The sequence below is a fragment of the Pseudorca crassidens genome, chromosome 6 (genome assembly GCF_039906515.1).
Source record: "Pseudorca crassidens isolate mPseCra1 chromosome 6, mPseCra1.hap1, whole genome shotgun sequence".
Taxonomy (NCBI): Eukaryota; Metazoa; Chordata; class Mammalia; order Artiodactyla; family Delphinidae; genus Pseudorca; species Pseudorca crassidens.
Window position 1 is genome coordinate 78,495,851 of NC_090301.1, and position 12,461 is coordinate 78,508,311.

The following is a 12,461-nucleotide window of genomic DNA, read 5'->3' on the forward strand; positions in this document are numbered from 1 at the left end:
TTTGTCTCTATCACTAAGTGGAACAGAACTTATTTTACTTTGTCACTGATATAAATTATAGTAGCGTCCGCACCCCAACCTCCCTTGGGTGGCAGAAGCAACCACAGACAACCAAATGGGCTCTAAATAACATTTTAATTTTAACAGGCTACATTTCATATATATACAAGCAAATATCAAATTGTTTGGTTATTGAAATAATTTCTGGGAAGCTCAATTGCTCAAATCATGGTCTCATTGTTCAGTAAAACCTTCATAACTACATTAAAAAATATGCCAACCTTTGTTTCCAACAGGTTCACTACAAAAAAGATTATGAAAAAGCCAAAGGGAAAATGGTTGGCTTCCAGAGTCTCCAAGATGATCCTAAACTGGTTCATTATATGAAGGTGGCCAAGATACAATCGGACCGGGAGTATAAAAAAGACTATGAGAAAACAAAGACCAAATACAACACACCCCATGATATGTTCAACGTTGTGGCAGCTAAGAAAGCTCAGGATGTTGCCAGCAATGTCAACTATAAGCATTTGCTTCATCACTACACCTACCTGCCTGATGCCATGGACGTGGAATTGTCGAAAAACATGATGCACATACAGAGCAATGTAAGTGACATTTACTCCACAAGACAGTCCCCCTCTAAGGAGGGAGCCTGCGTGAGAGAACCCACTGCCTGGGACACTCACTCCTCTCTTCTCTCTTTGGTGTAGAACGTCTATAAGGAAGACTACAACACCTGGATGAAAGGCATAGGCTGGATACCTATTGGCAGTCTGGAGGTAGAAAATGTTAAAAAGGCAGGTAATGCCCTGAATGAAAAGAAGTACAGGCAACATCCAGACACCCTCAAATTTACCAGCATCGTGGACTCCCCAGTTATGGTCCAGGCAAAACAGAACACGAAGCAAGTCAGTGATGTGAGTACAACAAAACAGAGGGTGCAAAAGGATGGAGGGAGGCTTCAAAAGATGAGCTCATCATCTTTATTCTCTGAGCCTAATATCTTTTCCTTTTAAAATTATTATTTTATTTCATTTAAAAATAATAATTATTTTTAGTTTGGGCACTAACATTTTCTTTTTTTTATATATATCTTGCTTTTTACCTTCCTTTTAAAAATGTCTTCCTTTTTAACTGCCTATAAATACTGTGTTATTGGATAAAGTATTTGAGAAAGTGCAAAAAGTTCTACCCTAGAACGACACACACACAAACAAAACTTAAGCTTAAATCCCATACACGTTATTGTGGCAAATGCATCATATTCAATTCTATATTAAGTTGTTCATATTTGCTTTTCATATATAAAATATTAGTACAGGGAAATAATACACATGAGTAGATGATTTCTCTCCTCAGAATTCATCATACACAATTATTATAGATACTTTACTTATGTCTTGGAGGAGATTAGTGTATTGTTTGCCTGCCTGTCCATGAGGAATGTATACGCTCTGGCTAAAGACAGCTCTCAAGGAAAATTTGGTATATGAAAGAGCTAAAGGGACATCAAAAACATTCATTCATTAATTCATTGAATGAATGTTTTTGAACACCTTCCATGTGCCAGGCACTATATTATGTGCTGATGGTATAAAGATGAAACAGACGAGGATGAATGGGATACAGGACAAGAGTGTAAGACAAAGGCATGGATAGAAACAGCATCATCATATGGAGAGACGAATGCTACAGGAGAGGCATGTGCTAAGTAAGTATAAGAGGAGAGGGTAACTGCCTGCCAGAGCTTCCCTGGCAAATAAGGGAAGGCATTACTGGCAAAAGGAAAAACATAATGACAGTCAAGAAGTAATGAATGGAAGGACAGTGAAGGACGAAGGATTTAGGATTGTAATCCTTCAAGACCTGATTATTGAGGGTCTTGAATGTTAATTTATACTCTGGACATTATGGGGTAGGTAACAGGAAGTACTGAAGATTTTTAATCCATGGAGTTGCATTATCAGGTCTGTGTTTTAAAAGAAAATTGGCAAAAAATGCAGAGAATATATTGGAAAGGGGAGAGATTGAAGGCAAGGAGATGAATTAGAAAGCTTCTACAGAAATTCAACAGAAACCTTATTTGGACCTAACTCAGGCAATAGCAGTGGGAAAGGAGATGTTTAGAAGGTAAAATTAACGAGATTCTCTGAATGCTTAGATGTGGTTTCTAAAGGCAGTGAGGAAGTGAAGATAGCTCTTGGATTCCTAAAAGAAATTATTTAGTATTTGGAGATTCATTTAGATATCAGCCATTTCAGATTTTACTTGTGATACACGCACACCAGTTTACATATGGTATACCACACAGACATGCCTGGGAAATGGAGGTATATATGATAAATGACAATCAAGAGATTAAAAATCTACTTGGGATTCCGATTGTGTTTTAGTTTTAGAAACTGAGCAATTTCTTTCTTTTTCATTACCAAGAGGAGGATACAGTATGATTTCTACCCCATGCACTTTGGTGTCTTTTAGACATCTTTAAAATGGCAAAATAGGGTAAATGTGAAGTAGTAAACCTCTTGCATAGGCTGGATTTACATATAAGCACCTTTATATTATGAGGAAATTATTATGTGCTTTTACTGATACAATTATAATTGGAAAGTTTTTAGGGGAATTGAAAGACTCATTCTACCTACCTCTTTCTCTCTAAGAGTAAAAAACCAAAAAATAAAAATAAAAACCAAGACTGTAAGAACTATTAACTCCACTAGCAAAAATGACCTTTTCTGGCTTTAGTGAATTCTGTTATCCATTTTAGGGTTTCACATTTGAACTCATTTTTTATTCATCTCTAGCAAGCAAAGATTGCTATTTTCTTAGGATTTTTTTTCTCTCTGTTTTAATACAGAGTTTTTGGGTCTTCCTTAATGAGATTCTTAAAATAGGAAGATGGCTTTGATAAATTTTTTTTTTTTTTTTTTTTTTTTGCGGTACGCGGGCCTGTCACTGTTGTCGCCTCTCCCGTTGCGGAGCACAGGCTCCGGACGCGCAGGCTCAGCAGCCATGGCTCACGTGCCCAGCCGCTCCGCGACATGTGGGATCTTCCCGGATCGGGGCACGAACCCGCGTCCCCTGCATTGGCAGGCAGACTCTCAACCACTGCGCCATCAGGGAAGCCCGGCTTTGATAATTTTAAGTAATAGAAATTGTGAGGGATTATGCTAGGAATAACTTCTTTAAGCATGTAATTAATGTATTTTCCTTTTTGTACCATCCATAATGCATTTTTCTTTTAACATCTTTATTGGAGTATAATTGCTTTACAATGGTGTGTTAGTTCCTGCTTTACAACAAAATGAATCAGTTATATATATACATATGTTCCTATATCTCTTCCCGCTTGCGTCTCCCTCCCTCCCACCCTCCCTATCCCACCCCTCCAGGCGGTCACAAACCACCAAGCTGATCTCCCTGTGCTATGCGGCTGCTTTCCACTAGCTATCTACCTTACGTTTGGTAGTGTATATATGTCCATGCCTCTCTCTCGCTTTGTCACAGCTTACCCTTCCCCCTCCCCATATCCTCAAGTCCATTCTCTAGTAGGTCTGTGTCTTTATTCCTGTCTTACCCCTAGGTTCTTCATGACATTTTTTTTTCTTAAATTCCATATATATGTGTTAGCATACGGTATTTGTCTTTCTCTTTCTGACTAACTTCACTCTGTATGACAGACTCTAGGTCTATCCACCTCATTACAAATAGCTCAATTTCGTTTCTTTTTATGGCTGAGTAATATTCCATTGTATATATATGTGCCACATCTTCTTTATCCATTCATCCGATGATGGACACTTAGGTTGTTTCCATCTCCGGGCTATTGTAAATAGAGCTGCAATGAACATTTTGGTACAGGACTCTTTTTGAATTATGGTTTTCTCAGGGTATATGCCCAGTAGTGGGATTGCTGGGTCATATGGTAGTTCTATTTGTAGTTTTTTAAGGAAACTCCATACTGTTCTCCACAGTGGCTGTATCAATTTACATTCCCACCAACAGTGCAAGAGGGTTCCCTTTTCTCCACACCCTCTCCAGCATTTATTGTTTCTAGATTTTTTGATGATGGCCATTCTGACTGGTGTGAGATAATATCTCATTGTAGTTTTGATTTGCATTTCTCTAATGATTAGTGATGTTGAGCATTCTTTCATGTGTTTGTTGGCAGTCTGTATATCTTCTTTGGAGAAATGTCTATTTAGGTCTTCTGCCCATTTTTGGATTGGGTTGTTTGTTTTTTTGTTATTAAGCTGCATGAGCTGCTTATAAATTTTGGAGATTAATCCTTTCTCAGTTGCTTCATTTGCAAATATTTCCTCCCATTCTGAGGGTTGTCTTTTCGTCTTGTTTATGGTTTCCTTTGCTGTGCAAAAGCTTTGACGTTTCATTAGGTCCCATTTGTTTATTTTTGTTTTTATTTCCATTTCTCTAGGAGGTGGGTCAAAAAGGATCTTGCTGTGATTTATGTCATAGAGTGTCCTGCCTATGTTTTCCTCTAAGAGTTTGATAGTTTCTGGCCTTACATTTAGGTCTTTAATCCATTTTGAGCTTATTTTTGTGTATGGTGTTAGGGAGTGATCTAATTTCATAGTTTTACATGTACCTGTCCAGTTTTCCCAGCACCACTTATTGAAGAGGCTGTCCTTTCTCCACTGTACATTCCTGCCTCCTTTATCAAAGATAAGGTGACCATATGTGCGTGGGTTTATCTCTGGGCTTTCTATCCTGTTCCATTGATCTATCTGTCTGTTTTTGTGCCAGTACCATACTGTCTTGATTACTGTAGCTTTGTAGTATAGTCTGAAGTCAGGGAGCCTGATTCCTCCAGCTCCATTTTTTGTTCTCAAGATTGCTTTCACTATTCGGGGTCTTTTGTGTTTCCATACAAATTGTGAAATTTTTTGTTCTAGTTCTGTGAAAATTGCCAGTGGTAGTTTGATAGGGATTGCACTGAATCTGTAGATTGCTTTGGGTAGTAGAATCATTTTCACAATGTTGATTCTTCCAATCCAAGAACATGGTATATCTCTCCATCTATTTGTATCATCTTTAATTTCTTTCATCCGTGTCTTATAATTTTCTGCATACAGGTCTTTTGTCTCCTTAGGTAGGTTTATTCCTAGATATTTTATTCTTTTTGTTGCAATGGTAGATGGGAGTGTTTTCTTGATTTCACTTTCAGATTTTTCATCATTAGTGTATAAAAATGCCAGAGATTTCTGTGCATTAATTTTGTATCCTGCTACTTTACCAAATTCATTGATTAGCTCTAGTAGTTTTCTGGTAGCATCTTTAGGATTCTCTATGTATAGTATCATGTCATCTGCAAATAGTGACAGCTTTACTTCTTCTTTTCCGATTTGGATTCCTTTTATTTCCTTTACTTCTCTGATTGCTGTGGCTAAAACTTCCAAAACTATGTTGAATAAGAGTGGTGAGAGTGGGCAACCTTGTCTTGTTCCTGATCTTAGTGGAAATGGTTTCAGTTTTTCACCATTGAGGACAATGTTGGCTGTAGGTTTGTCATATATGGCCTTTATTATGTTGAGGAAAGTTCCCTCTATGCCTACTTTCTGCAGGGTTTTTATCATAAATGGGTGTTGAATTTTGTCAAAAGCTTTCTGTGCATCTATTGAGATGATCATATGGTTTTTCTCCTTCAATTTGTTAATATGGTGTATCATGTTGATTGATTTGTGTATATTGAAGAATCCTTGCATTCCTGGAATAAACCCCACTTGATCATGGTGTATGATCCATTTAATGTGCTGTTGGATTCTGTTTGCTAGTATTTTGTTGAGGATTTTTGCATCTATGTTCATCAGTGATATTGGCCTGTAGTTTTCTGTCTTTGTGACATCCTTGTCTGGTTTTGGTATCAGGGTGATGGTGGCCTCGTAGAATGACTTTGGGAGTGTTCCTCCCTCTGCTGTATTTTGGAAGAGTTTGAGAAGGATGGGTGTTAGCTCTTCTCTAAATGTTTGATAGAATTCGCCTGTGAAGCCATCTGGTCCTGGGCTTTTGTTTGTTGGAAGATTTTTAATCACAGTTTCAATTTCAGTGCTTGTGATTGGTCTGTTCATATTTTCTATTTCTTCCTGATTCAGTCTTGGCAGGTTGTGCCTTTCTAAGAATTTGTCCATTTTTTCCAGGTTGTCCATTTTATTGGCATAGAGTTGCTTGTAGTAATCTCTCATGATCTTTTGTATTTCTGCAGTGTCAGTTGTTACTTCTCCTTTTTCATTTCTAATTCTATTGATTTGAGTGTTCTCCCTTTTTTTCTTGATGAACCTGGCTAATAGTTTATCAATTTTGTTTATCTTCTCAAAGAACCAGCTTTTAGTTTTATTGATCTTTGCTATCGTTTCCTTCATTTCTTTTTCATTTATTTCTGATCTGATTTTTATGATTTCTTTCTTCTTCTAACTTTGGGGTTTTTTTGTTCTTCTTTCTCTAATTGCTTTAGGTGCAAGGTTAGGTTGTTTATTCGAGATATTTCCTGTTCAAAAGTAGGATTGTATTGCTATAAACTTCCCTCTTAGAACTGCTTTTGCTGCATCCCATAGATTTTGGGTCATCGTGTCTCCATTGTCATTTGTTTCTAGGTATTTTTTTGATTTCCTCTTTGATTTCTTCAGTGATCACTTCGTTATTAACTAGTGTATTGTTTAGCCTCCATGTGTTTGTATTTTTTACAGATCTTTTCCTGTAACTGATATCTAGTCTTATAGCGTTGTGGTTGGAAAAGATACTTGATACAATTTCAAGTTTCTTAAATTTACCAAGGCTTGATTTGTGACCCAAGATATGATCTATCCTGGAGAAAGTTCCATGAGCACTAGAGAAAAATGTGTATTCTGTTGTTTTTGGATGGAATGTCCTATAAATATCAATTAAGTCCATCTTGTTTAATGTATCATTTAAAGCTTGTTTTTCCTTATTTATTTTCATTTTGGATGATCTGTCCATTGGTGAAAGTGGGGTGTTAAAGTCCCCTACTATGACTGTGTTACTGTTGATTTCCCCTTTAATGGCTGTTAGTATTTGCCTTATGTATTGAGGTGCTCCTATGTTGGGTGCATAAATATTTACAATTGTTTTATCTTCTTCTTAGATCGATCCCTTGATCATTATGTAGTGTCCTTTGTCTCTTCTAATAGTCTTTATTTTAAAGTCTATTTTGTCTGATACGAGAATTGCTACTCCAGCTTTCTTTGGGTTTCCATTAGCATGAAATATCTGTTTCCATCCTCTTACTTTCAATCTGTATGTGTCTCTAGGTCTGAAGTGGGTCACTTGAAGACAGCAAATATATGGGTCTTGTTTTTGTATCCATTCAGCCAATCTGTGTCTTTTGGTGGGAGCATTTAGTCCATTTACATTTAAGGTAATTATCGATATGTATGTTCCTGTTCCCATTTTCTTAACTGTTTTGGGTTCGTTAATTGTAGGTCTTTTCCTTCTCTTGTGTTTCTTGCCTAGAGAGGTTCCTTTAGCAGTTGTTGTAGAGTTGGTTTGGTGGTGCTGAACTCTCTCAGCTTTTGCTTGTCTGTAAAGGTTTTAATTTCTCCATCAAATCTGAATGAGATCCTTGCTGGGTAGAGTAATCTTGGCTACAGTTTTTTCTCCTTCATCACTTTAAATATGTCCTGCCAGTCCCTTCTGGCTTGCAGAGTTTCTGCTGAAAGATCAGCTGTTAACCTTATGGGGATTCCCTTGTGTGTTATTTGTTGTTTATCCCTTGCTGCTTTTAATATGTTTTCTTTGTATTTAATTTTTGACAGTTTGATTAATATGTGTCTTGGCATATTTCTCCTTGGATTTATCCTGTATGGGACTCTCTGTGCTTCCTGGACTTGATTAACTATTTCCTTTCCCATATTAGGGAAGTTCTCAACTATAATCTCTTCAAATATTTTCTCAGTCCCTTTCTTTTTCTCTTCTTCTTTTGGAACCCCTATAATTCGAATGTTGGTACATTTAATGTTGTCCCAGAGGTCTCTTAGGCTGTCTTCATTTCTTTTCATTCTTTTTTCTTTATTCTGCTCTGCAGTAGTTATTTCCACTCTTATCTTCCAGGTCACTTATCCGTTCTTCTGCCTCAGTTATTCTGCTATTGATCCCTTCTAGAGAATTTTAAATTTCATTTATTGTGTTGTTCATCTCTGTTTGTTTGCTCTTTAGTTCTTCTAGGTCCTTGTTAAGCATTTCTTGTATTTTCTCCATTCTACTCCCAAGATTTTGGATCATCTGTACTATCATTATTCTGAATTCTTTTTCAGGTAGGCTGCCTATTTCCTCTTCATTTGTTTGGTCTGGTGGGTTTTTGCCTTGCTCCTTCATCTGCTGTGTGTTTCTCTGTCTTCTCCTTTTGCTTATCTTACTGTGTTCGGGGTCTCCTTTTTTCAGGCTGCAGGTTTGTAGTTCCCGTTGTTTTTGGTGTCTGTCCCCAGTGGCTAAGGTTGGTTCAGTGGGCTGTGTAGGCTTCCTGGTGGAGGGGACTAGTGCCTGTGTTCTGGTGGATGAGGCTGGATCTTGTCTTTCTGGTGGGCAGGTCCACGTCTGGTGGTGTGTTTTGGGGTGTCTGTGGCCTTATTATGATTTTAGGCAGCCTCTCTGCTAATGGGTGGGGTTGTGTTCCTGTCTTGCTAGTTGTTTGGCACAGGGTGTCCAGCACTGTAGCTTGCTGGTCGTTGAGTGAAGCTGGGTGCTGGTGTTGAGATGGAGATCTCTCGGAGATTTTTGCCGTTCGATATTATGTGGAGCTGGGAGGTCTCTTGTGGACCAGTGTCCTGAAGTTGGCTCTCCCACCTCAGAGGCACAGCACTAACTCCTGGCTGCAGCACCAAGAGCCTTTCATCCACACGGTTAATTTGCGATGATTCGTGGTCTATTCATGTATTCTACAGATGCAGGGTACATTAAGTTGATTGTGGAGCTTTAATCCGCTTCTTCTGAGGCTGCTGGGAGAGATTTCCCTTTCTCTACTTTGTTCTCACAGCTCCCAGGGGTTCAGCTTTGGATCTGGCCCCGCCTCTGGGTGTAGGTCGCTGGAGGGTGTCTGTTCTTCGCTCAGACAGGACGGGGTTAAAGGAGCCGCTGATGCGGGGGCTCTGGCTTACTCAGGCCGGGGGTAGGGAGGGGCACAGAGTGCCGGGCAAGCCTGCGGCTGCAGAGGCCAGCATGACATTGCACTAGCCTGAGGCGCGCCGTGCGTTCTCCCGGGGGAGTTGTCCCTGGATCACAGGACCCTGGCAGTGGCGGGCTGTCTCTGGGGTCCGCGCTTTTAGCCGTGACTCGCGCCCGTCTCTTGATCTCCTTTAAGCAGCGTTTTTAATCCCCTCTCCTCATGCACCAGGAAAGAAAGAGGGAAGAAAAAGTCTCTTGCCTCTTCGGCAGGTCCAGACTTTTCCTGGACTCCCTCCCGGCTAGCCGTGTTGCACTAACCCCTTCAGGCTGTGTTCACGCTGCCAACCACAGCCCTCTCCCTGCGCTCCGACCAAAGCCCGAGCCTCAGCTCCCAGACACGCCCGCTCCGGCGGGGCAGCAGACAAGCCTCTCGGGCTGTTGAGTGCCGGTCGGCACCGATCCTCTGTGCGGGAATCTCTCCGCTTTGCCTCCTGCACCCCTGTTGCTGTGCTCTCCCCCGAGGCTCCGAAGCTTTCCGCCTCCGCCACCTGCAGTCTCCGCCCACGAAGGGGCTTCCTAGTGTGTGGAAACCTTTCCTCCTTCACATATCCCTCCCACTGGTGCAGGTCCCATCCCTATCCTTTTGTCTCTGTTTATTCTTTTTTCTTTTTCCGTACCCAGGTACGTGGGGGGTTTCTTGCCTTTTGGGAGGTCTGAGGTCTTCTGCCAGCATTCAGTAGGTGTTCTGTAGGAGTTGTTCCACGTGTAGATGTATTTCTGGTGTATCTGTGGGGAGGAAGGTGATCTCCGCATCTTACTCTTCCGCCATCTTCCTGGAAGTCAGCCATAATGCATTTTATTTTTGTGACTATGTGTTGCAGATCTTATACAAAGCTAAAGGAGAAGATGTGAAACATAAATATACGATGGGTCCTGATGTTCCTCAATTTCTCCAGGCCAAGTGCAATGCTTACAATATAAGTGATGTAAGTAGGGGTTTTGATGGGGTGTGAAATCCAGACCTGATGATAAAATAATAGAATTTTAGAGTATGACAGGGCTTTGACAATTTAGGTCAGTTTTCTCCATAGCCCCCATTAGAGCATATCCCATGATAATGGTTCTGTACCTCTTGAGTTGGCCTTTTCAAGTGTAGGACAACTCTAAAGGGTATAGCATTCTTCTTTGTGTCAAGCTCAACACATATTTCTCTAGTTTTCCTAGTTCTGCACATGGAGGAAGTTTTTATCCTCCAGAAAAATGAGGATAAATGAAACCCACCCCCCCCTTTTTTTTTTTTTAACAACAACACTAAAATTTCTAAAGCTAACCACCAGGTCTTTCCTGGACCTTCCTTTCATAAGATTGAGTTTCATTTTCTCCAGTTGGTTCTCACATACTGTGGTTTCCAGAACCTTTATTACTCTCCTCTGGATCCACTCCAGTTTCTCAATTTCCCTCTTCAATATGTGCCCAAACCAGACTTGGGTGAATGATTAGTACAGAGTCTAATAAGTTTATGCTATACAATTTCATGTATGACATTTTGCTCATGTGACTTCTGTTTTTTAAATTGAAGTATAGTTGATTTACCATTAATGTGACTTCTTAAAACTGTGTGCTATAGGAGATTCTTCTAGCTTCTATCTGGAAAAGAACAAAGCAATCCCAGCTGTTGAGGAATCAGTGTCGCTGATTACCCTACAGCATGCTGACATCCTTTTTCCTTTTCCATCGCAGGTCTGTTATAAACGAGACTGGCATGATTTAATAGCCAAGGGCAACAATGTGCTGGGTGACGCTATACCCATCACTGCAGCCAAAGCATCGAGAAACATTGCCAGTGACGTGAGTAAAAATTTTAGGTGAAATCTGGGTGATTGTCATTTTTACAAAGTAATCAAATGGGTGCTTGTTAAAATGATACCACATTGAAAACAGTATGTTGAATTAATGACATTTAAATTCTCCGCAAAATATTATTTTGAAAACCTGTCACTTTTTTTTTTTTTTTTCCCTGTGGTACGCGGGCCTCTCACTGTTGTGGCCTCTCCTGTTGCGGAGCACAGGCTCCGGACATGCAGGCTCAGCGGCCATGGCTCACGGGCCCAGCTGCTCCGTGGCATATGGGATCTTCCCGGACTGGGGCATGAACCCATGTCTCCTGCATCAGCAGGCAGACTCTCAACCACTGTGCCACCAGGGAAGCCCTGAAAACCTGTCACTTTTTCAATGTTTTGTGATTCTTTTCAGTTGACCCCACTTGGTAGAGCTGTCATAAATCTGACAGTGGCTTTCTCTCCTGATTCATAGCCCAAATTACCTTCCCTGACACATTTCCCTGACAGCCCACATTTATTTTCAGGGAGAATACCCTACCTGCCACTAACATGTTAAATTCAGATGACTGCCTGCATTATAATTGTATTAAGAAGATTGAAAAAATGTTAAATAAAATGTACAGATTTTATAAACCAAATGGGAAAAAGCCCACTTTTCTAGAATATAATTTTGATTTATTTCATCTGTAATAGAAAAAGTATACACTTACACTTCTTCTCATCATTGAAAAACAAAATTTTCCAAAAGCACGCACACGCCATAGATTTCACTGTCACACACTATTCCAGAGGCTACACTCTTCATCTGACACAAGAAAAGAAAGAAACCACGTGTACAGACCATGTGGAAGATAGGATGTAAGAATTCTACAGCCTTCCATGTAGGGATGGTACTGAAAATGTGTTCTTCAAAGCTTTGCACATCACTCTGAAATACATTTCTAGTTTAAGGAGAAAGTGACAGTCTAAAATATGACATTATCATTTTTATTTTTAGCCCTTACACAGAACTTTTTCTAACGTGCCTAGAAATTACTTGATAATTCTTTTGCCTGCTAAACTCTTGTTTATAAATTGGTGCTTAAATGGCAGGAGCAGAGTGTCTTCAGAGTTTAGGTGGATTTGAATTCTCTTACATAAAAATTGAGGTTTTGATTTGTTACCTACTGTATAGCTCAGTCTACACCCCATTGCCGATCTCAGCAGTGAGAGACCTTGGACCGCAGAGCTTTTGCAGTCAGGCTTTTACTGATGAGGAAAGGTCTTGGTGGTTCCTGCCCTTATTATATAGTTCCTTAATTCATGTGCAGCTGCTTCAGCAGTGAGCTTGGAGAGTAGCTGCTGAGAAATGGGGTTGGGTGAAAGCCTAGCTACCTGCCAAAGAAGAGGGTTTTTTTGTTTAACCATATTAAGTCAACTGAGACAACAAACATAGTAATATTTTCCATCCCCCACCCCAAAGAGATCTGAGTATAAACGTCT

General features: G+C 39.9%; 1 protein-coding gene and 1 long non-coding RNA gene across 41 annotated transcripts in view; one reads left to right on the forward strand and one right to left on the reverse strand.

Annotated features, from left to right (window-relative positions):
- Positions 1–12,461, forward strand: part of NEB (nebulin) — a 225,507-nt gene that overhangs the window by 44,677 nt on the left and 168,369 nt on the right. For all 37 annotated transcript variants that reach the window (XM_067741962.1, XM_067741928.1, XM_067741963.1 and 34 more), the window contains exons 26-29: positions 297–608; positions 714–920; positions 10,020–10,124; positions 10,879–10,986. In XM_067741962.1, the coding sequence (XP_067598063.1) occupies positions 297–608; positions 714–920; positions 10,020–10,124; positions 10,879–10,986 (732 nt within the window). The remainder of the gene's footprint in view (positions 1–296; positions 609–713; positions 921–10,019; positions 10,125–10,878; positions 10,987–12,461) is intronic.
- The window catches only part of LOC137226655 (uncharacterized), a 169,694-nt gene that overhangs the window by 11,597 nt on the left and 145,636 nt on the right, over positions 1–12,461 (reverse strand). The gene's annotated exons all lie outside the window — the stretch shown is intronic.